Genomic DNA, 23,902 nt, shown 5'->3' with positions numbered 1-23,902 from the left:
ATTCTTCTAAATTCTTTCTTTAGTTTTATTTCTTCTCTCTCCCTCTCCTCTCTTTGCTGATCTTATCCCATATGTTATAATCTCCTTATGGTTCTCAAATGTATATTCTAAATTTAACCTTGGCACTGAGTCTAGTTCCATATTTCCAGTAGATGCACCAGAATATCCCTCTGATGCCTTTGACTCACCATGCACAAAACAAGCCCATCATCATTTGATCCTCAAAATAGGCTTGTCATTCTGACACCCCATTGCTGTTAATGACACCGCAAATTCCCCAGTCACCTGAACCTAAATCTCTGAGTTATCCATGAGCTCCCTTCTCCCCCATCCCCCAAATTCAGGGTCATAAACTCCTATCAGTTGTGCTTTCCTAATCCTATTCATACCCATTTCTGCCCTGCTGTCCCTGTAGAAGTGGGAGGTCCTACAGTCAGGTGGATCTAAGAGCTTGGGTTGGGTTCAAACCCCAGCTTGGCCACTCACTGGCTTGGAGGGAAGGTAGGGTGTTGTGCTAGGAACTTGACCTCACAGAGCCTCTATTTACTGATTTGTGCGAGAAAACCCAATGTGCAAGGCATTTTGATCAATAAACATAATAATATTTATAAATAGCCCAGCCCAGTACCCAGCTTAGTAGATGCTAAGTGGTAGTTTTTTCTTCTCTTTTTAAATTCAATCTTCCTATTTCTAGTTCACTAGCCTTCTTCCCTCATAAGGAGTTTTCTTTTCAGTATTTAGTCACTTGCAAAAAACAAACCACTTTATTGTAGCATTATGTGTTATTTTATAGTATCCTTGATTCTGATACCAATCAGAGGACAGTGATTGTGTTCAGGGTTGACCCTTCATATTTGTGTTTGAGACTTGATTTGACATTTAGAATTCTTAAAACTATCTTGAAGAGAATTTCCATCTGTTAAACTGCCTCATCAAAATTGTCTTGTACAAAACAACTCAAATCTGCAAGATTTATTGAACTCAGTCTCATTTTTAAAAGGACTGCTATGAAGTCAGTGAAGTGAGATTTCTATGATTAAGAGCAGTTGGAGGGATTAATGGAGAGGTGGCATGAATTTATTCATAACTTTGAGTATACTAAGAGAGTTAGCTGGGATAAATGGAGTCAGCAAATATTCTACATACACACGCCAAAGTACAATTTAGTAAGAAAACAGGCCAAATTGTGCATTTTCAGCAGAAGAGACACCTAGGTAGAACATTGTCTTCAGTTCATGGAGTAAGGGAATGTGGGTGAATTAAATCCCAACTTCCTCATCAGCAATCTGCACTCTGGGGAGCTGTCCAGTGTAGCCAGGCCACGTCTAGCTGCATTGATGTGAAATTCCATGTATGGATCCTGACCTAATTGTGTTCCTTACCTTGCTTGGTTGCTGGGTCTCAGAAAACAAAACCTCCAAACAATCTTTATGAGTAGGTTGGAGAAAGATTTTAATAACAATGAGGCTTGAAAAAATTAGACTTGGGATGCAGCACTTCAGATTGGGCCTTTCCTTTAATGTTTTGGAATGGTGGCGAAGGAGGTAGCGAAGACTAGGGTGAGTTTGTACCCCATATTCTTCTAGACATCCAGGCATAGCCGTGTATATAATTCTCTAAACTCAACTGAGCATTCTTTGAGATGGCTGCTCACTCATCAGCCAACAGCATGACCACCCTTGGTACCACCCTCCAGTTTCAAGCTAATGGTTCAGGCATGTCTAAGATGGCCAATCTATCCAAACACTTAGGTTGGATTCACTACTTCTGTCTTATTCCTAAAGTATGTAATCAACTTCTAAAGGCTGATTGCTCGGGTGTTCTTATTTTTCTTTTGCACAGCAGGTTTTACTCAGCAAAAGCAGACAGCGCTGCTGAGTGGGTAACTTAGCAGTTCACTTGCTACTTGCTGATGTTTTGTGTTTTCTCTTTCTCTTATGAGTAAATGTGAATGCTTGTATATTGTCTTCTGAGTTTTTCTTCTGATAGGCCCCCTTCCCATCTCTTCTCAGGCTTTCTCTTAATAAGCTCTAAGAATGGCCTTCTCTGGTAGTCTCTGTTCATGTTTTAGGCAGAGCTTGCTACTTACTCTTATTTGCCCATAACTATCTTGCCCCCAGGTCTTTTTTAACTCTTGTTTTTCTGGAGAATTTTTATTCTCCGGTCTCCATATGGAGTTGAAGAGATCCAGGAATCCAGTGACTGATTGGGGTTTAAGTTAGTTTGGTCCCAATAGAACCTTAACAGAATCCTCCTCCCATTCCTTTATGAATCGGATTCCTCAGATTCTTTTGAATAAACCATTATGATTTCCTCCAGGATGGTTTATTAGAGTTGGGTCATGGAGTTCAGAATGAAAGTTTAAATTCAAAAATTCAAACTCAAGGTTTTGGTGGGGTGAGTGGGTGAATAAACTCTTTTAGGATGTTGTAATCATTTCTTTGGCTATTCTCTTTTTTCCCTGCCCCAGCTTCCTAAAATAGTAAAATTAAATCTTATAAATATGGCTCAAGTTTTGGCAGTTACTCTATTGGATATTGTACTGCTGCCCCACTCTCAGCCATCTCTCCCCCTCATTTTTTTCTTCCACTCCATGTACTTGCCTCAGAACAGAGGGTTCAAGAATAAACGTATTACCAAAATGAAGGGAAACAGACGTTGAACTTCAGAGTGAAGAACTGTAAAGTGGCCAAGAGTCTGATTACCAGTCAGGCTTCTAGATGGTTTATTAATGAAGCAATGCATTATCCACAAGGGGAAAGAAATGCCATTAGGGTTTTACTCTGGGCACGGAAGTTCCTATTTAAGGAAAAGTAAATGCAGAGCGTGCACCATGTCAGAAAACTAATTTTAATGTTAACAATGAGTTGAGTATGTTCTTGTAGTGATGAGAAAATATTCCAGCCTTCATAGCCTTCCACAAATAAGTTGCTGGAAGTAAACGAAGTGTGCTATTTCAGTACCAATTTAGCAATACCTCCTCTATTATCAGCAACATGCACAGTTGGTTCATGGCGGAAGGCAAGCCACTCTTGTCGGTGAATAAGCATCAGGCTGACTGTGCAGGATGATAATTGCTCTGCCTTCACTTGCTTTGGCACCTACTGATCTCTGCTAAGTGGTTAGTAAAACATTTTTGTAGGAACGTCAAGGACTTAAAAAAAATCTGAAGGGCTTAGTTTTTGATTGTTCTTTTCCTTGGGTTTAAGTTGGAGGAAAGTTCACGCAAATCCATTCCACTGCTGCCATCACTCCTAGGAAGTGTCTTAAATAGCAGGGTGCCAGGGTGTCTGCGCTTGGCATCTTTTAATCCGTTGTGTTTTCTTTTGCATGATACCGTGAGACTGGCTGGGATGTGTTGGGATATCAAGTGACTGACTTCAAATGGATGGCAAATTCTCTAAAGTGAAAATGATTGTGGTAGTTCCCTCATTTCCCCCCGCCGTGTATGTAAAACTGACTTTTAAAGTGTTTAGTGGATAATGGATCATGTAAGGTCAGTACTAGCCACGGCGGCCACGGCTATTATTTTCTCTTTTCATGGGAGGGTGCTCAGCAAAATGAGATTGTCACACTCTTTTTTTGAGAGGACAGCGACAGACAGTTAAAAGCCTCTTCACGTAAGGATGTTATTTCATAAAGACACCAGCACTGGATTATCCCCTTCACTTTAAACTTCTGCCAGCTTGTACAATGAGATAAAACAAAATAGCCCTGGTCCCAGGGGTGGGGAAGTGCTGACCAGCTCAGCCTGGGTCCACGAGCTTTCATTTTGATTAGTCACATGTGAGGAAAATTCACTTAGGCTGAGAGGTAAATTTAATACCAGTTATGCCCATGCTGTTCATATCACAACCATTTTCACATGATGCCACTTAATTCCCTAAGAAGCAGAAAGGTAAATCGGTGGCTGGCCAGCAAAGGTGTCACAATGCATTAAGACCAGGACTCGCTGCAGGGGATAATGGTTCTGATTGCTGTTGACTCATGTCTCCACCAACTGCCTCATGTAAAATAAGTGACATTTAAAAGACATCAAGATGTGAGAAGAGGTAAGGGAGAGAGAAAGAAAGAGAGAGGAGGGGAAAAAGTATGTGCTACTAAACTGGCCACCCGAATGTGCCGTTTCTTTTCCACCCTAAGTGGTAGAGAATGATAACTCGACATGCCATGGGTGACCTGCACTAAGCTTTTAACTTCCTGTCTTGTGTTTTTAGAGAAAAAAAATCTGTAAAATTGCTTCTGGGAACTGCTCCAACATGTTATCATTTATTTCCAATTTAATTTTTTTTTTAAGTTTTATTCTTTGGCCCTCACATATCAGTCTATTCATCTCTGTAAAAGCTTTAGGCTGAATCAAGTTAGGCAATGGTAGACAACAAGAGGCCGTCTACTTTCTGAAGGCCCATTTATGTCTATTTTTATAAAGAGAATCAAATTCCAGTTTACAGTAAGCATATGCTTCAGTTGACATCTGTTTCTAAGACTTGGACGCTTTGTTTGCATAACAGTCACCAATAAATGGCCTTGTTTTAAGTCTGCTCACTGAGTTGTATGTGGGTTGTTCAGCTGGGGATTTTAGTCGCAGCTGATCCCCTACCGCTCATAGCTGATAGGAAGGGGGAAAATCCGAGAAGCCCAGTCCTATTTATTAATGCAGATTTTAACATTCTCAATGAACCACTTACCCAGTGTGGTTCGGCAACCAAATCCTTATTTGCTCAGGGAGAGGAGGGGGTGTTCTTCAAAGTGTTGAATTAAAGCTTACCAGCTTTTTTTTTTTTTTTTTCTGGAGGGGGAGGGGATGCGAAGGAAGGAGAGAGAGCAAGTCCCTTTCTTTAGCCAGTCTCCGACAATTCGGAGTACAATGCGATTGAATCTTTAAACAGGACATCATAAACCAAGCTTATGTTTAATGAATTTATTGTTAACTAAGACTATCAGACATTGGTAGAGCTCTAGATGTGGGCCTTTTGTACAAAGTCTTCATGCTTTTTATTCAAAACCACTTAAATATCAGTTTAGAGTGTGATAGATCAGGGTTGTACCTCCTTCATTCATCTAATTGTGTTTTATTTTAAGGCATACCTGATTCCACATGCGTGAGAAACAGGCACAATAAATTAAATATTTCAAGATGTACATGTGACTATCTTTAGGATCATTAGTGCTAATTAAAGAAGTTGCTACTTGCGTTAAGCTGCTTCAAAAACAAAGCTAATCCGCAGTCTCCATAAATCTGCCCTTTCTCTCCCTCTGCCCCCTGAAAGGCATGCCAGCAGTTAAAATATTGAAAGTCCAAGGATGGCATCTATGTGCTCCGGAAAGTAAACCTGATTAATAAAGGGTTTTACTTTAATGCTCATATTTCTATAGAAGAGATCTGACTGTAATGTATTTGAAAATGTAGTATTCACCGACTTTAACATACTGAACTTTTTCCCCGGAATTACTGTATAATATTCAGTAATCATTTATGAAATGTGTGTAACATTTTTCAAGGGGATTTACATATCAACTTTTCCTAGTGGAATCAACAACAGTAGCATGAAATGTATCTACTCCATTTACTCTTATCCAGTGCTCCTACTTTCTTTTTCCCTTTAATTTTTATATATGGTAAAAATTTCATTGAAGAGAGATTTTAGATGACAGGACTGTAATTTTAAACCCAATAGAAGAGGTGTAAGCAATTTGAGCTTAGCTGAAGCATAATCTTAGGTTGTCAAGAAGAAACACATTCTCCCTATGCTAATCAATCAGTGTATCAACCAACCAATCATCTCTTCAGCTTAGCATATATCCTAAGGTTTGATATATCTATTAACTGCCCATCATGCAGCTGGTCTCTGGATGATGAGATTCCCCCTATCTTGGCATTTGGCAGCAGATGACTGAGCTATCACAGCTCAGATAAATACCAAAGTGGGGATTTCAATCCCGTTCCTGAGTGCAGAGACAATCCAGAAACGTTCAAAATATCCTTAGAAGAGAATACACAGAAAATTACATTTCTTAACGCCATGTTGTGTGTGAAAATTGTATATATTACATGATTTCCCCTCCCTAGACACAACAAAATAAAATAAAATGACTCTTTTATTATGATTGGAATGCTGGTAATCAAAAGAATTGTTGGACTCTGCTATAAACTCTTAGTTGCAAGCCAAATTACATGGAGACATTCGAATAGGTAAGTATAGTGACCAATTAGATGATAAATTTCCTGAAAACAAACAGAAGCTCAATTTTATAAAGCAAGGCACATAATCATTGTCATTCTGGGGAAAGGGGTCACTGTTTTCAAAGATTGCACATTGCTTCCTGGCCTCAGTTCAGAGGTTCTGATATTAGAAGAGCTGCAGCTCAATATGTCTATAGTCTCTTCCAGGCCATGGTTTGGAGATAGTAAGTGTTTCTGTAAAACTATTTATTTAGAAATAGAAACCTAAAGGACTTAAAATTGATAGCTAAGAGTCTGGGACTATGTTAAAATTGGAATGAGTATGATTTATTTCTTCAAGCACTGATTTCCACCTGAAAGGTAAAATCTTTCCACAGGATGCAAATTCAAATCATGATGTCTTTCCTACACTACATTCAAGTCTCTTACTCTGAAAAGAGAAGCAAGGTGAGGTATTAGGGAACCGAGGTTCTAACCCAAGCTCAGCCGCTAACTAGCTACATAAGCCCTTTAATTCTAAAGAAGGTGTTTACCTAAAGGCCTTATTTCATAAATTGAGATTTCTCTAAAGCACCCATAAAAAATAGTAGCTGATTATTCTCATCATATGTAAATACTATTTTATATTCTTCCAAAAGGCTATTGTTTTTTGTGTCAATTATGGAATGAATTTAGACTTTTACTCTAGTATTTGCTCAGCCAAAATCTCTTTGGGCAGCATAAATGGATGAAAAATATATTCCAGACTACACACAACACTCTGGGCTTGAAGCCATTTTTTCAATCATTTGTTGAGGGTGGGGCCAAGAAGGAGGAATAATGGAGTTCACGATAACATGAACTCTGCTGCCGGAGAGAGAAGGAAATCTGTTTTCTGTCCTGAGAAGTCCAGCATGAGTCCATAGAGACCACGATGACTTCTCCGCTCTCAACAACTCAGCCCGTGCACTTTGATCTCAACTTAAGAACACTCGTGTGTCCTGGTGTGAACGGGCTGGTAACAATATAACAGCTCTAGAATTTCTGTATTTTTCTCAACAGAAAGATAATTGTGATGTCAAGTTCAGAGCAGTAGTTCGGTTTAAATAGTATATTTTTAAGGCCCTCCACAAGGAGTTGTGATTCTCAGAGAAAACGCCTTGCTATATGGGTTAAGGTTACAAATTTTATCATAGCAAAGAGAAGCCCCCCCCCCCCCAAAGGCAACTCAGAAAATCATTTTCTGTATCTCAAGTCACTTAAAGGGCCCATTCTGGGACTCATTCCAAGCTACTGTGATTAGAGACCCACATGTTTGTAGATATCTACAGATAAGCCCCAGATATGAGCACCCAAGACACATGCTCCGCTGAACAAGGCAAAAGGATTGATTTAGAGAAAGATGGCCTATTGAATGTGGATTCTTTGTTGCTGCCTAGAAACTTGTAAGCATGCCCCTCTCAGGCCCAGGACAGCCTTACTCCCCGGAGCATCTCTCCTGTCTTCTGGTGATAATTGTCCTGCCAGCTCTGCAGATGGTGGATATAGATAAGAAAGCCAGTGAAAGTGGATTGAGTGCAATTAGAAACTTATCCGCACAAGAATTGACCTGTGATTGCATTACCAGGTAGAATCAGGTCTTGAGTAGATACAGCATATAAAGCTCAGCAAATAGATCTTGTAAGAGAAGAGGGATTCATTTTTCATTGTTGTGAGTTCCAGGTTTAGAACATTTTGCTACTGTTCTACATGGATTCAGCCTGCCTTCACATACACCATGTAAACATGCCACAGAGAAATGAGAGAAGTAGTGAGCTCCCTGTCCTCAAGGAGTTTATGTTCAAAGACACCATAAAGAAACAGATCAAAGTATTTTTACGAAACCTTGAAGGTAGGATCAGCAAAATTTCTTCATCAGAGTATGATTAATATTTGCTTTTCTAGTATGAATTCTTTTAAGTGGAAAATGGGGACTAAAACTGCAGTGAAAATTAAAGAGTAGGAGATAAGAGGAGATGGGTAAACTGAAGGGAAGGGAGGGAAGAAAGTAATGGACAGAGTGAGGGGCTCCACTGGGGCCATGGCTGTGCTCTATGGGCCCTGTCTACATTTTAGGGAGGGAATCCTTTCAGCTTAGAATGTTCTGGGGCTTGAGAGGGAGTGTTCACCCAAACATCAGGCACCAAAGGTTGACCACTGTCTTAGCTTGTGCTGCCATAACAAAATGCCAAAGACTAGGTGGCGTCTCACAGCTCTGTAGGCTGGAAGTCCAAGGTCAGAGTGTCAGCATCATCAGTTTCTGTTGAGGCTTCTCTTTGTGGCTTGTAGGAGGCCACCAGGTCACCATGTGCTCACATGACCTCCTCTTTGTGCAAGCACAGGGTGGGGAGGAGCAGTCTCTTCTTATAAGGGTGCTAATCCTATCATATCAAGGCCCCACCCTTAGGACAACATTGTATAACCTTAATTATCTCCTTATGGGCTCAATCTCCAAATATAGTTGCACTGGAATTTAGGGTTTCAACATATGAATTTGGGGTGAACACAACTCAGTCCATGGCAACCGCCAATTGTAACTAGAAAGAATCTCTCTAAAAGTGTCTTTCCAACTTGCTCTTGAAGAAACCACTATTAACCAGTACAGAGCCCATGATTCTTAGCAGGATTCTGGAAGCATTGTGCCCAGCCATTAAGCAGTGGAGCAAAGGAGGGGAGAAAGCAGGCACAGAGAGGAGAGGGTGCACAGTGAATGCTTTATAAACACTCTGAATGGGTGAAAAATAATGACCTCTGACTTCTTTGTGGTTCACAACTCATGCTGCCACAGATTGGTTATAAGGTCCATATCACACTGTGATATGAAAGTATTAATTGAATAGGGGCAATCAGAATTTCTATGTGAATAATGACCTAGAAATAATATTCTGCCCATTCAACAAAGGAATGGGGAGCCAAGGCCTCACTTGGCTACACAATTCTCTTGATGGGGTCAGATTTTATTTTAAACCCTGAGGTATATGCATTGTATGTCCTATTTTAGCTCTTAAATCTGGTATGAATTTCTTTAGAGTAACTTAAGAAGAAGGAAGAGAATTAAGGGAGGAAAGCTAGGACAGATGCTAGTATTGTCCTTTTGGTTTAATTTGTGACTTTCTGACAGAAACCTTCATCACCCCCCATCTTGAATAGTAACCATTCCATTAAAAATAAACCCATGAATTTAGTTAATATTAATGTACCAACATCAGTTTCTTAGTTTTGATAACTGTAAGATGTTGACAAGAAGAGACACTGGATGAAGGGTATCCAGCAACTCTGAATTATCTTTGCAACTCTTTCCTTTTCTGTAAATCTAGAATTATTCCAAAATAAAAAGTTGATTTTTAAAACCCAGGTATGTGTGTTTTACAGTGAGCATGTTTGAATAAGAAAGCCCTTCGCTCTACATTTATGGGAGCATCTTCTCAGTGTTTTTGCAAATGAGTGCTCATTTAAATTTAACATCTAAGAAGCTGAGGGCCAACCTACATTCATGTAAACCATCAGATAGGTCTCTAGTTGATTATACTGAGATGCTCACTTATCTGATATTGAATCAGAAAAAGAGGAGGGTTTTAGAATTATCTGACTTTTTGGAATGCCACCTGACACAAAAATTATAGAAGAATCTCTTAGCATGTTTACTAGCCAGAGCATACAGCATCACACTGTGAGTTGCTTTCAAGTTTGTGTTTTCTATTAGGCTTGCCACGTGGTGTATTCATGATCGTGTGAAAGTATCTAATGGTTACTGTAAAATTAGAGGCTGTCCAAACAAAACTTAAAATCCTAAAACTTTCTCTCCAAAGTGTGATAATTCTTGGCTACACCAGTAAACAGTTTGACATGTGTTTAAACATAATTCAATTTTTTTTTAGCAGATTGTCTTTTCTTAAGGGTATGCCTAACAAAGTGTGTGACTGTATAATAGAGGAGACAGTATTTGATTTTTAATTTTTATGTTAAATAGTTTCCACAGTTTCCTATACTCATTTGAATTTTTGAAAAGTAGAAAGGTAATAGAAAACTGCATATCTATGTCCCTGTGCTTACTGCATTGTTTTCCTTATATTTTTGTCACCATCTTTTCCCCTGAAGAGTGAAGTCATTGAAAGTAGGAAATGCAGCCTCTATATCTAGCCCAATTCAGTATATAGTAAGGATTCAGTAAATATTTGTTTGAATTAATAATTGAAGGAAATCACATTTAAATGAATTACTTCCACTTTGAAGAGAACGAAATAACTGCCCATTGATTTGCTTTCTTCCTTGGTCTTGTTTTAGGACAGCGTCACAGTTTGGACTGGTTTTTATCATTGCTATCATTCAGCTATGTATACCACCCTTTCAGATCTGTCAAAAAAAAAAGTATTTAAAAGAAAGAGAAATTGTTCATGTTTCACAACCTATTATAATGCATTTTCAAATATGTCAGACACATCTTTGTTAAAATTAAACCAGGGATTGGTTTTGAGCGAATAGCCCTATATCCTTACAGATGCTGTGGATGGATGCATCTAAGCTGCTTATTATATTGATGGGTTTTGCTGCTCTGCAGCAAATGAAAACAGGCAGCTGCTTCCTCCATCAAAGCAAAAAGCAGCCTGAGTTTTTATTAACCGAGTGTTCATTTCTTCTATTGCCAAAATTCTTACACAAAACAAAAGAGCAGTTTTAGCACATTATTGCTTAACTAGACATGAACAACTGACAGCAAGTGATAAGCCTGTCTGCTTTTCACAACTGGTAATCATTTTTGGAATAGATGTTTTAATATAGTTGAATATAAATTTTGTAATTTACATCTACAATGGTACGTGAATTTATAGATCCAGTTTGTTGCAGGAGAATGAAGGCTATAATCACAAAAGGCTTTCCCCAGTGTTGTTTAATTTTTAATGACTATTTGAAAACTGGGGAAGGAAAATAAAATCAAATTCATTTTTTTAAAAAAAAAATACAAAAAGTTGTTAAAGACAATAGTATAAGTTGGTTGGAGCTGTTTGTAGATGGCCCCGACAGAGCAGGACCAGTGTGTTTACAGCCAGGACGTGCCTTGCACTACATTTCCACATTAGTCGCAGTGAGCTGCCCAAGCTCGTGCACCAGCAGAAATTTCTGGAGAGCAGACCCTCATGTTTCCCTCATATCAATGAATAATGATGAGGCAGGAGACAGGAAGGACAGGGCCCTGGTCATTTTGCACCGCTGAGATTCCCAGCCAACTCTCTCACTGTTTTGTTTTGTTTTTTAGCTCTCTGAATATCATACATCTTCCTTCTGATAGAATGGCAGCCAGGGGTTTGTTTAAAGTGGGTTTAGACTGAGCCTCACCAAGATGTTGCCTTATTCACGAGGTCAATTTGCCGAATGGTGTTTTACCTTTTGGAACTTGCTAATGGCAATTCCTGCTAGAAAAGGAAGTGGTCCTCCTCATCCTCCTTCCTAAGAGGAGGAATTCGGAATGAAGGCAGTTTTGAAACACTAGGATGCGTGTCTTCCTAAATAAATTCTGTTGCCTAACTAGCCTACTCCCAGGGCCGTTTCATACATGTGTGTTGTGGCTTTGGCACCTGTAACACATGCCTCCTGAATACCATTTTCTCTCCAGGGGGGCTTTCATAAATGCACAGAGCGTACACTCCACATGGAACACAAGGCTTTCAATTTGTTTGGAATTCAGTCACAGTGTTTAATCAGAAGTGAGAAAGCTGGACTCCAAGGCAGGAAGCTGCTGTAGAAATCAAATTCACAAATCATGGGGAATGCGGGGAGGACCACACCCTCCTCACTATCCTTTGGTGTCCCGCGTAAGGAGTGTGTGCATCGTCGAAGTGGCTCATACCTAAGATAAGGAACACTAATAGTTATTTCTAATACTTGCCTCTTCGTTCCACTCCATTCAACACATTGCTGCTTGTACGTGACTTTTCAAGACATAACATAGTCCTTTTTCAAAATGAAACAGGGTGATCTCATCAAAATAATGGCTTGGGATCTCACCCTGAGGACACTGAGCACAGAAAGCCATAGGGGAGGATGTTACTTGGAGTAAAACTGGCAATGAAAGTCTTCCTTTTTTTTTTTTTCCCTGTGGGAAGGATATGCTGTGTTTCTGGGGAAACCCAGGCCATGTTTCCCTCCTGCTAGGAGCCCTCTGGTCTGATTTTCTGGGTCTACCTTTCCTAGAAATGACTGTTCTCATTTTCCGACATCCTCTTTGACCAATGGAGATGGAGCATTTATTCACCCAGAGAGCTCACATGGGGAGATGTTCTTCTACCTGTGCTTTGAGACCTTGGAAGAATTTCTTCTGCCCAAAAGGTAGTTTGTTACCCTGTGGAAGAGGAAATGTATTTGAGGAAAAAATATAGCATGTATCTGAGAACTGTGCTCAATATTGGAAAGGGAAAATTGGACTTGAGGAAGTTGTCTGTTATTAATATGCTGGATTAAATAAATAAAAAGCTATCACCACTAGAATATAAAGATGTAAAAAAAAAACCAGTTTTCTTCTGAAGCTGTGAGATTTAATTAACAAAGGCAGTTCTGATTCGATTAAAATGGGTGTGCTCTGAAGACTAGGGGTTTAACTTTGAGATTATTGTACAAATAAAATATTTAACCAACCTAATTTCTTTAAAATGTCATGGGCTAAAGCCCACTAACAATTTTATAGCTTTAGTTTGGAGATGCACAATATAATGGTGACATTGGATTTAAAGTTGGAAGAGTTCTCAGAAATCAATTTGGCCCTTCCATTTTATTCTTGAAGCTAGAGCCCAAATATGATTTGTCCAAAGTCCCCAGATTAGTTATTGATCGAGTCATGAGAAGAAACTAGTTCTTTTGATTCCAGAACCGGCCACTGGAGTTGCGGCAATTGGTGTAATGACTAAGAGACTGGGCTTCAGAGATTGGGTATGTGGGCTCACATCCTGGCTATGCCATTTAGGCTCTCTGTGCTTTGCTGTACCTTGGTGTGCCCCTTAACTGGTCATGACAGTGCATACCTTATAGAGTTGTTTTAAGGATTAAATGAGATAATCCATTTAAAGTACAAAGCCCAGTGTTTGCCAAGTAGTAAGGGTTCAACGAGTGATGCTAGTAATAATAACAACAGCAGACACTAACTGCGCTGACTTCTGGTTCATTTAGTCCTCACATCTAGACTTATGGCGTAGACAGTATTACTTCCAGAGAAGGAGCTGATGCAAGGAGAGCTTAAGTGACTTGCTAAGATCTCAAGCTAATAAGCCTCAGAGCTGTCTTTCAAATTCACGTCTCCACTGTATGAGTGGCTGAGGCTGTGGCTGTGGCGTATTCCTTTTTCTCAGTGGTGCTTCAGCATCTTCCTCATCCTGTCTCCATTTCTCATCTGCCTCTTACTTACTTTCCCAGCATCTGCTCTAAAGCTGACCATCGGACTGAAGGCTGGGGTCTGGGGAACGCGAGTCCCTGAAGACTTCCCCTCCCTGCTTCACGCTGGATCTGGGCCTCCTTTCTTCTTTCCCTTACCTCATAATCATCACATTAATAGGTATCTGAATTAACATGTAAGCTTTAAACTTTAATGCATTTCTAATCAGATCACACCCATAAACTGACCCAGCTTGTAGTCCTAGAAGAATTTATTATTGAAATAATTGGGTCATGTTTTGTGTGCTTTCACTTCCACATGCTTGCTTATGCTCTGTATCAGTTGGCTTCCCCAGGAACAGGAGAAGAAATGAAATTGCAGAACAATTCATTTGGACCCTTGTTTTTGCAGTCCAGGGGAAGGCAGGATGGCACCGAGGTTGAGGATAATGGCTCTAGAGTCAGGTGACCTGGAGTCAAATTCCAACTCTCTGACAAGATACCTGACTAATCTGGGGGAAGGTCTCAGTCTCTCAGTGCCCTGATTTCCTCTTCTACCTCAAAGTGCCTGGGCAGCAGTCAGCATTCAACAAATGTTAGAACGTCACAGAGCAAGTGTCCACCACTCACCGCACTGGGCCACACAGACGTTGCCTTTCACCCAGCTGGACCCGAGTTCGCAGCGATCTGGCTTCACAAACATAGGAAGGCCTGCACTTAGTAATTTGCTATTCAGCGCAGATCTCTTCATGGATCAGAGCAGAAGGACAAGTATAGAACATTATTGTCCTTATATATGGAGTTCTTCTTAGGGTTGATTTTCAAAGTTCCCAGAGCTAGAATAGATTTTTCCAAAGTACAGTTTTGGTTTGATTTTTGTGGATTATCGATTAGGAATGATGATCTTCCTGAAAGGATCATAAAAATATCATCCAGCTTGATAAAATTCCCTGGATAGAAACGTGTCAAAACAATGGCAAAGGCAGTGGCAGCAGCCACAATAGCTAACATGATAGAAAAGTGACTACGTGCCGGGCACTGTTCTAAGTGCCTTGCATGCATTATCTCATTTAATCCTCACAACAACAGTATAAGTAGTGGCTTGACTTAGCAAATGAGAAAACCGAGGCATTACCCAGCAATGCTGCTGCCTAAACTAGCAACAGCCTCCCACCCCTGTAGTTTTTCTCTATTTCATTAATGTTTTATTTTCTTCACAACATTTATCAATATCTGAAATGACTCTGTTTATTGTCTGTTCCTCCTGTTAAAGTTACTTGGGCAAGGGCTTTGATTGCATCACTGCTGTATCCCCGGCTCCTAGAACCAGCCTGGTCACCAGTAACTGTGTATTGAAGGAAGGAAGGAATTAATGAGGCTTAATGTTTAAGTAGCTTGCCCAATAAGAGCCAATATTCAAGCTGAACTCTATTTAACTCCAGAGCATGAGATCTGCCTTCTTTCTTGTAGCTTTTTATAGTTTGAAGGCCCCCTAGACATAATCTCACCCAAGCCTAGTATTTTGCAGAGGATACTGATGCTCGGAAAGGCTAACTTTCTTCCCAGTATCACACAGATCGTTAGTGGCAGACCCAGTGTCAGACCCCAGACCCCTAGCTGGTGTTTTCGCACCATGAATTCAGCGTGAGGAGGAGCACACGTCAAATTGCAGCAGAATCCTATATGCCTCTGCTATACATCAGCCACCCATGTCTTCGTGCCATAAACCTAAGTCATACTTGACACTTCCCTCTCTCCTACCACCCCCTTCATCTAATTCACGAATAAGTCTTGTCACTGTACCTTCTAAATATAGCTCAAATCCTTTCACTTTTCTTTATCTCCACTAACCATCACCCCAGCCACCCTCAGCACTCACCTAGCCAGCTGAAGTGGCCTCCTACCTAGTTTCCCTCGCCTGCTCTTGCCCAATTCCAAGCTGTTTTCTCTAGAGTAGCCAGACTTCTAAAATGTACATCTGATCTTACCACTCTGCAGCTTAAAACATATCCTTTATTTTTAGGTGTAATTTAAAATTCTTAATCTGGCCTTGGAACCTGTGAGATCTGGCCCCTAAACACCCCTCCAGTCTCATCTTGTACCACCTCCTCCTTTCTCACTTACTCTGCAGCTCCACTGAGCCTAATTCCATTCAGAGAACATTAGACTCTTCTCTTCAAAGCTCTGTTTCATGGGGCTCCTCTTCTAGGGACCATTCCCTCCAGCCCTGTGTCCCTCTTCCTCTTCTCCTTAGCTCTTCGTCATCTGGGTCTCCGCCTACACGCCACTTCTACAGGGAAGTGTTCCCTGAGGGACTCCTCCCAACCCTCCCAACCTTCCCTCCAACTAGGTCAGATCCCTTATGATGGGTTCTCAGAAGCAGCCTCTATTGTTTCCTATACAACATTTATTTACAGTTATAATTAGGCTCATTATTTGTGTAATTACTTGTTTAATAGTCTCCTTCCCTAACTAGACTGAATCTGCAGGACCCATGCTGTATCATTCCCTGCTGATACACAGGGCCTGAAACATAGTAGATGCCCAGTAAATATTCATGGAGCATTCTGTAGTCTCCTTATGGATTTCTGCTCTGGGATGAAACATCAGTGATGAAGCAGGAATGTTTAAGGAAGAGGAGACAGAGTGTAAACACTGAAAACAGCCCAAGAGATTTACCTACCCATTCCAGCACGAGCAGCTTTTCATTTTAGTTACATCCACCAGAGCACTTCTTCCAAAAGAGTCAACAGCTCAGCCAAGGGTGTCCTCATTCATGACAAGTGTTTTAGAAAACAAGTTATCACAAATAAGCCATTAATTTAAATGTTTTGTGATGCTTTTAGGGGGATCAATGCTTTAGCTACTCTAAATGCCACTGTGGGCATTCTGCCTGGCCTCATCGGGTGACATTAAGAATCTAGCAGAAGTGCCTATAATTGATTAATAGAACCCTACAATATTATTAATGGAGTATAAAAATCTTGAGGAAAAGAAAAAGAAAAAGAAAAAACCCTTGCCATAGCTTGTGTGTCCTTCTAAAAATTATTCTCATCACTTTTACAATGAGTTTCTGTTTCACGAAGGAGAACAGCTGTAAAGGGATGCTTTTAAGACATAAACCCACCAGGATGATAGAATGAAGGAACAGACAACGTAGTTTTGAAGCTGGGAAGCAAATGGGTGTGAAGTCGCTGACTTAGCAAGAGATGAGAAAGCCAGCAGTAGGGAAAGTTGAGAGCCAACCCAATCATACTTCTGAAATTTTGAAAGGCTCAGGAACTGGTGGCACCAGGTAATTCTAAAAGGAGGAGTTGAGAGGGGCTAAAATAAGGAGGATTGACTGAAAGTGGTTTAATAAGCAGTTATTTCCCCATTCCAGGCTGCTGGGTAACTGCCCCTTCTATACTGCCGACGGAAGAGGAGGTATATTTTCTGGAAAGGGTTAAATCAAGGGACAACAGGCACAGCTGAAATCAGAGGCTGCACCAAAGGCAGGCTGGAGGGACTAGGTGAACCGATGGACACTGAGGGCTGAGCCTTGCCACCCACGCCCTACCCACACCACTCAGCCCTCTTCACCTCCAAACAGCCTTTTCTCTTCCATAATTACATTTCTGCAAACAACAGAGAATTACCAGATATATCTGAGGAAAGCTTTTAATGTGACAGGTACCAAAACTAACAGAAAAAAAGCAACATGAAGAAAGCAGACTATGTGAAGAGAAGAAAAGTTAAACTATAATTAATATTTTCAAATAATTTTTAAAAGATATTGCATTCACGAAACAGGAGTAAGATGCTCTAAAAAGAAATATTCAGAGAATTACCACCAACAGCAGCATAAATGAAAGGAACAATAAAAGGTTTCGAATTGAAAGTTGAGAAAATTTCAAAGAAAGTAGAAAACAGTAAGAGAGGGAGAGCAGGAAAGAAAAGACACGAAAATGAGAAGATGAGTTCAGGAGAGTCAACATCCACACCATGAGTTTCAGAGAAAGAGGACAGATAAAAATGGAGGTAAGGAAATAATCAATGGAAGTTCCCAAGAACCTTTCCAAGAACTGAAGAACTTGGCTCTTCCAAATCGAAATTACCCATTGAATCGTTCAAGTTCTCAAACATTGACCTTCCATGCACTTTTCTTCAAGAAGATACTTGAGGAAGTAGATGAAGGAAGGAAGACAAAGGACAGAGGAAACAAGAGATGGAACACAGCAGAAGGGCCGAAGGAAGGCTGGAATGGTAGTGAAGATGTGTATCAGCGGTGCATGGAGCATAGAGGGCGTTCAGTCCAGACTAAGGCAGGTCAGGAGACACAGGAGAGATTTCCTCATGAGGCTGATAGAATACCAGATGTGAGGGACTGTATTAAAAGGAGAAATTGACAACTGGATTTCGAGATTGAAATCTTAGCAAATGAGGGGGGGGAAAATACAATTATAAACTCCAGAGAGGGGAAAAAAATTTTCCGTGAGAGAAAAATCAATCCTGGTTTACTACATGGCTCAGTTCTATTTCAGGGTTATAATAAAATTGACAATGAGTAGTGACCTTACCAAATGATAATATAGCTATATGAGGAAGACAGTGGTGGTTGGTGGCTAACGAGCGTGGTTTATGCGGTGTGGGAAGAGAATAGAGAGAAAAGTAAAAAATGCCTCTCTTCCATAGTGAGGGTCATCACATTTTGTCTAAAACTGAAAAATCAAGGAGTAATAGTACAAGCCTGTTATGTAGAAAAATGGAATAATTGCCAGAAGAATCAGCTAAAAGAACTGACAGTAGTAGTTTCTGAGGAAGGAGAAAGATTTGGGCAGATGGGCTGGGGACTACTGTTTGTCCTAACTGGTCTTATAGAACTCAGTGGCTCTTTAAACTGTATATATGTAAAACTTCTTTTAAAAAACATTTTTAAAAGACCATTACACTCTCTCAAATGGAATGAGAACACTTTTTATGATAACAGCTTTATTGAGATACGATTCACATACTGTACAATTCACCCAGTGGGTTTTAGTACATTCACGGAGGAGTGCAACCATCACCACAATCAGTTCTAGAATATTTCATCACGTCTAAAAGAAATCTCGTACCCATTAGCAGTCATTTCACATAAGTGGAAACATAAAACGTGTGGTCCTTTACGTCTGGTTTCTTCCATAGCATGATGTTTTCAGGTTCTATCTGTGTTGTAACATGAATCAGGACTTCTTTTTGTTGCCAAATAATAGTCTATTGCATGGTCATACCACAGTTTATTTAGCCATTCATTTAGTTGATGAACATTTGGGTTGTCTCCACTTTTTGGCTAAGATGAATAATGCTACTATGAACATTTGTGTACTGGTTTTTGTGTGGACATGTTTTCTTTTCTCTTGGATATATGCCTAGGAGTGGCATTGCTGGGTCATATGGTAATTCTACATTTAACTTTTTGAGAAACTGCTACACTGTTTTCCAAAGTAGCTGAACCATTCTACATAATTTCCCCACATCCTCGCCAACGTTTGTTATTGTCTGACTTTTTGAGTACAGCCATCATAGAGGGTATGAAGTGATATCTCATTGTAGTTTTTGATTTGCACTGAGATAACTTAAAAGCTTACAGATAAGCAAAAATAAAATAGGTAATCAAAACGCTATCAAGGGCAAGGCTTAGAAGAAATAAACACTTTCATTATGGGTGTAGTTTGGTACAGATTTTTTGGAGGACAGTTTGATATATCAGAATGTGAAATGTACTTGACTTTTGACCAGATTTCCCGATTCTGAGTATTTGACCTACAGAGAAGAATTTTTCGTTGGGGGAAAAAGAATGTGTCTTCATCGTACCACTGTTTATAATCGCATAACAAAACCTTAGAAGTTAACTTAAATGTCTATCAAAAGGAAACTGGCTAAATAAATTATGATACAAACATAAAATATTTAGGCAGTCATTAAAAATAATGATGCAAGCATAGTATATTTTTATTGTCATGAGATGCTATCCATCCCATACTAAGTGGGGCAAAATGAGATTATTCAATGCCTCCATAAGAAAATCCCACTTATGTAAAATATCTTTATGCCTAGAGAGATTTTTTTTTTTTTGAAATGATGTCCAAAATGTTAAGTGATTAGATACAAGTAGTGGGATTTTAGGTGATTTTTAAACTTTGTTCTTTGAACTTTTTGTATTTCATTTAGTTCAAAAATCAACCTCTGTAATTTTTGGGAGAAAATTATAAAACTACTTTAAAAGACTATGCATTTTAGAAGTCACCTTTTTTGTACTTAATCAAGACGTGAGTTTTAGTTAAATACCCTTCCCCTATCATTATTTTTTAAACCTCAAAACCATCTACTAAGGCATAAAGAAATTCATTATTGTGGTGACTATATTCACTTAGTGTAGAACACTGTCTTGGGCTCTCCCCTTAGAGAATTTTATTACATACTTTAGTGTTTATGGAGTTCTTTTTATGTGAGAGTATGCCAGATATTAGGACTTTGGGATTATGCCAAGTTCATGACTAGGAGAAGGTCAAAAACGTTCTTCATCTGTTCTGGTTATTAGGATAATCATTTGGGCTTCACATAGTCTCTCTTCCACTCTTCTCTCCTCCTTTGCAAGAGAATAACATTAACAACACATAATTTTCTTTTTCTTTGAGCTTGTTGTAAGTTGGAAAGTCCTAAGTATGTTTCAAATATTTCATTCATTTAATCCTCACAACAATCCTGTGAGGTCGATACTACAGTTACATTATTTTACAGACGAGAAGTCTGAGGCACAGAGGTTCAGTAACCCATCCAAGGTCACTCAGCTAGGGAATGCAGAGCTGGGGCAGGAGCTGAATGAGTCTGCTTCCTAAGTCCCTGCGATCTTAACTGCTACACTCCACTGCCTCCCTGACTTTCCTTGTAAATATGACTCCAGACACTTCTTGCTGGTTGCCTTTGTTTCTCCCCCAACAAGTCATTTCTACCAGGAATGAGCTAGTTCGGACACGTGACTGGACTTTCCTGCAGCACACACTCTAGAGTCGTTCTTTGCTGTTCGTATGTTTATCCATTGATTCTCCTAGGATTTTACTTACCATTTCTTTGACATCATCTTCTCTGAAATCTTTGCCTTTCTTACTCCTTAAAGCTGGAGATGCATCTGGGAGAAGAAAATTAAGTCGCACTAGGTGTTTCAACTTTGCATCAGGGCCCATTAGAAGAGTGCTTGGTGCTAAGGCAGTGAACACACACTGCTCTCCCAGGACCGCGTGGCATTCTCCACCCCAGGCAGTGCGGATGCCTGGTGCCCTGCCTGATCCTGATCTTTGAGTCTGACATGGGGGAAACATAATTTGTATGAGGGTATAGTTTATTCTGATTCTGTGAGTGATTCACTGTAAAAATTTGGAAAATACAAAAAGTGTAAAGAAAAACATTAAAAACACTTGTAATCCTACCGTACTATGATAACCACTAGAAACTCTCATTTCCAAGCATGTTTGTCTTCTCTTTAAGCAGTTCATATTCACTCATGACAACTATGTAAGTCTTCTAAATAAATGAGGTACAGATGATAATGTTAGAAAATGCCCCTCCGTGGAATTTATTGGGTAGGATTATTGTTAAATTTAAAGATGAACTAAAATTGGTGAAATTTAAATTTCTCAATTTTATATTCCAGTTTGACTTTTTAATGAAAGAAAGGAAATAGTTATGCGTATTTTAAAAAATTATGGAATCAAACAGAAAGCTATAATGACCTTAGTGGTTCTATCTGTGCTCCGGCAAGTGATTTTTTCATTTATTCTTGCCTAATATGGGCTGCGTATACAGTAGGTCTTCAACTGATTCTTATGAATTGGCCAAAAAGAAGGTTCCTGGGTACTAGATTAAGATCTACCTAAAATACCATTAAAACTTAATGTTTGATATTTGTCGTGTTGGTTGTTATTGTTTTTGCTGTTTCATTGTGACTGAAATCTAGTATAAGTTTTTAGGATATTTTACTATTTTCCTGGGAAAAGAGTTATAATCAACAAACAGAGAAACTCATGTGATATAACATGTTACTGGTAACAATTATGTTGATTTAAGTTTGATTCAAGTTGAAATAGCTTGTCCTGTACATTATTTTGAAAAGCCATTTCTTAAGAAAATCACTATAGAGAGCAATTATAGAAAAAAAAAAATTCTATAATCAAAAAGTCTGTATCCTCTTGTGTTTTCCAGGCATCTGGCCAGCTGAAGAGGTTTTGGCTTACTACTGCCTCAAGCACAGTGATGTATTCAGGTACAAAGGTGCACTTAAAAATTTGTTTAGGCCGCTATGGGTATTGTATCTGCATATTAAAGACTGCCGTGATTACATTCTTCAAGTTAAATTGTTTTAAAAAATATAAGAAAGGAAGGAAGAAAGAAAGAAAAACAAAGAAAGGAAAAGGGGAAAAGGTCATGGTGAAAACATGTTGCTTCTGAAAAAGAAATCTGAATTGCCTTTGGGTACTAATATTGCACAGCAAGCTTTTTGCTATATGTCAAAGGCTTTTGATTTCCACTCAAGACATTTTATTTCACTTTGATTTTGGGGAAACAAAAGTGAAGCTCCAATCAATCCTTACTGATTGTGAAGGTCAAAAACAAAAAAACAAAAACAATAAAGACATTCTTTAAACTTCTGCTAGGAAAGTCACTACAGAATATTTGATAAGTAAATACCCCACAGCTATTATTTAAAGATGCCTTCCCACCCCTGATTGTAAAGGTATTTTATATACCTAACAAAATGTATTTGTAAATATAAATTACAATTACAGATTCCTGCTATAGAAATAAATGTTTTCAACTGTCAATGTGCACTATGGATTAAACCCATAGATGGGATTCAGGAAAAAGAAAACAAAAACTCCTTTTTTAAAAATGCTAAAGATGTTTGGCAGACCCAGGAAATACGTTTTTTTTCATTTTAATTCTCATTTTATAAAAGTCATCCAATACATGCTTCCTGAATAGCCCATTATGATTCCAGACAAGCTGATCATTTTAGCAATATGTACTTATAAGATTGGGTGTGTGTTTTAACAATATGTACTTACAGGACTGGGTCAATAATATGTAGTTTTTGAAGCTCTGTGGGTCCGTATTTACCAACCAGCCTGTAATTGCTTTGAACGCCTAGATACTCATTAAATGTATTTCGGAATATGAACGTCCTGGCTTGGCTTCTTCTCCTTCTCTTCCCTCTCTCCTCTCCCTTGATTCTCTCTCTCTCACTCTTTTCTCCTGTTGAGGTAATAAACTTCCCAAACTGGGAAGAAGAAACAAGAAGAAACAATCTTAAGGGGCTAAGCGTATAAGGGGAAGAACAGGGCAGTGCTGAATTGGGCTGCAGCGCTGCCCTTGAAGCCTGGCATTTCCTCCTCTCGCTGGGCTTCATCTTGCCTGGAGCTCCAATCAGCAAGCAGTGAGCCAGGGCAAGAATGTCACACGTTGAGGGCTGATATTTAGGTACAAAGGGGGAGGTAAGTGCAGAGCGCCACCCCAGACTGTCAGCTTTAACTCTGAGCTGCTTTACTTCCGAGCGATGAAGTCAGAGCCCAGTCATTATTTAACCTGGGTCTGCTGGCTCACCCATATTATGTCCCCGCATTGTTTATTCACTGTGTTGTGTTGGGGTCAATTGTGATTTAAGTGTTAATTGCTAAATGCTCTTTGTGTAGTTGTTCTTTATGGGGGCAGTTCAGCTTTCCCAAATGTTTCAGTTTGTTTTAGAATTTTTTTTTTTTAATTCAAGATTGCATGTATTTGTGTGTGTGTGTTGTGTGTATGTGACTATAAATATAGGTATATACACACTCACGTATATTCTTCATTTACTTGTCTAACTGTTTTTGAAGGAATGAATGTGGATTAACAGTGTTATCCTTCCCTAACAATTATCTTTCGCTACTCTAGCTAGTTTAGTTCTAAAAGACAGCGCCATTGACAAGGGAAAAAAGGGAACCTTCTCAGATTTTTCAGCTCAGCGGTGGTAATGTTGCAGTGAACACTAATGAGGGAACCCCCACTGATTCGCCTGCTTTGTGACTTTTCTATTTCATAATTATTTTTAAAACGCAAAACGACATGAGGTAGCCTAGTCTTGTCTCCACAACTTCCTGGTAGCGCCGTTCTTACTGCAGATGGCAATTTGTTCTTGTAACATATATGTCTCTCTGACCATTTTCATCTAATTTGTATGGGTTCTACCATTTCTTTTCTCTCTTTCAGGGACCTTGCTGTGTGTGAGCTAGGGGGTGGCATGACATGCTTGGCTGGGCTCATGGTAGGTCTTTTCTCAATTCCAATCCCATT

General features: G+C 39.4%; 1 protein-coding gene across 3 annotated transcripts in view; it reads left to right on the top strand.

Annotated features, from left to right (window-relative positions):
- Nucleotides 1-23,902, top strand: part of CAMKMT (calmodulin-lysine N-methyltransferase) — a 313,184-nt gene that overhangs the window by 241,848 nt on the left and 47,434 nt on the right. For all 3 annotated transcript variants that reach the window (XM_010997165.3, XM_031466936.2, XM_064494531.1), the window contains 2 exons: nucleotides 21,782-21,842; nucleotides 23,819-23,873. In XM_010997165.3, the coding sequence (XP_010995467.2) occupies nucleotides 21,782-21,842; nucleotides 23,819-23,873 (116 nt within the window). The remainder of the gene's footprint in view (nucleotides 1-21,781; nucleotides 21,843-23,818; nucleotides 23,874-23,902) is intronic.

The sequence above is a fragment of the Camelus dromedarius genome, chromosome 15, assembly GCF_036321535.1.
Source record: "Camelus dromedarius isolate mCamDro1 chromosome 15, mCamDro1.pat, whole genome shotgun sequence".
NCBI lineage: Eukaryota > Metazoa > Chordata > Mammalia > Artiodactyla > Camelidae > Camelus > Camelus dromedarius.
This window is presented reverse-complemented; position numbering and strand designations above follow the sequence as displayed.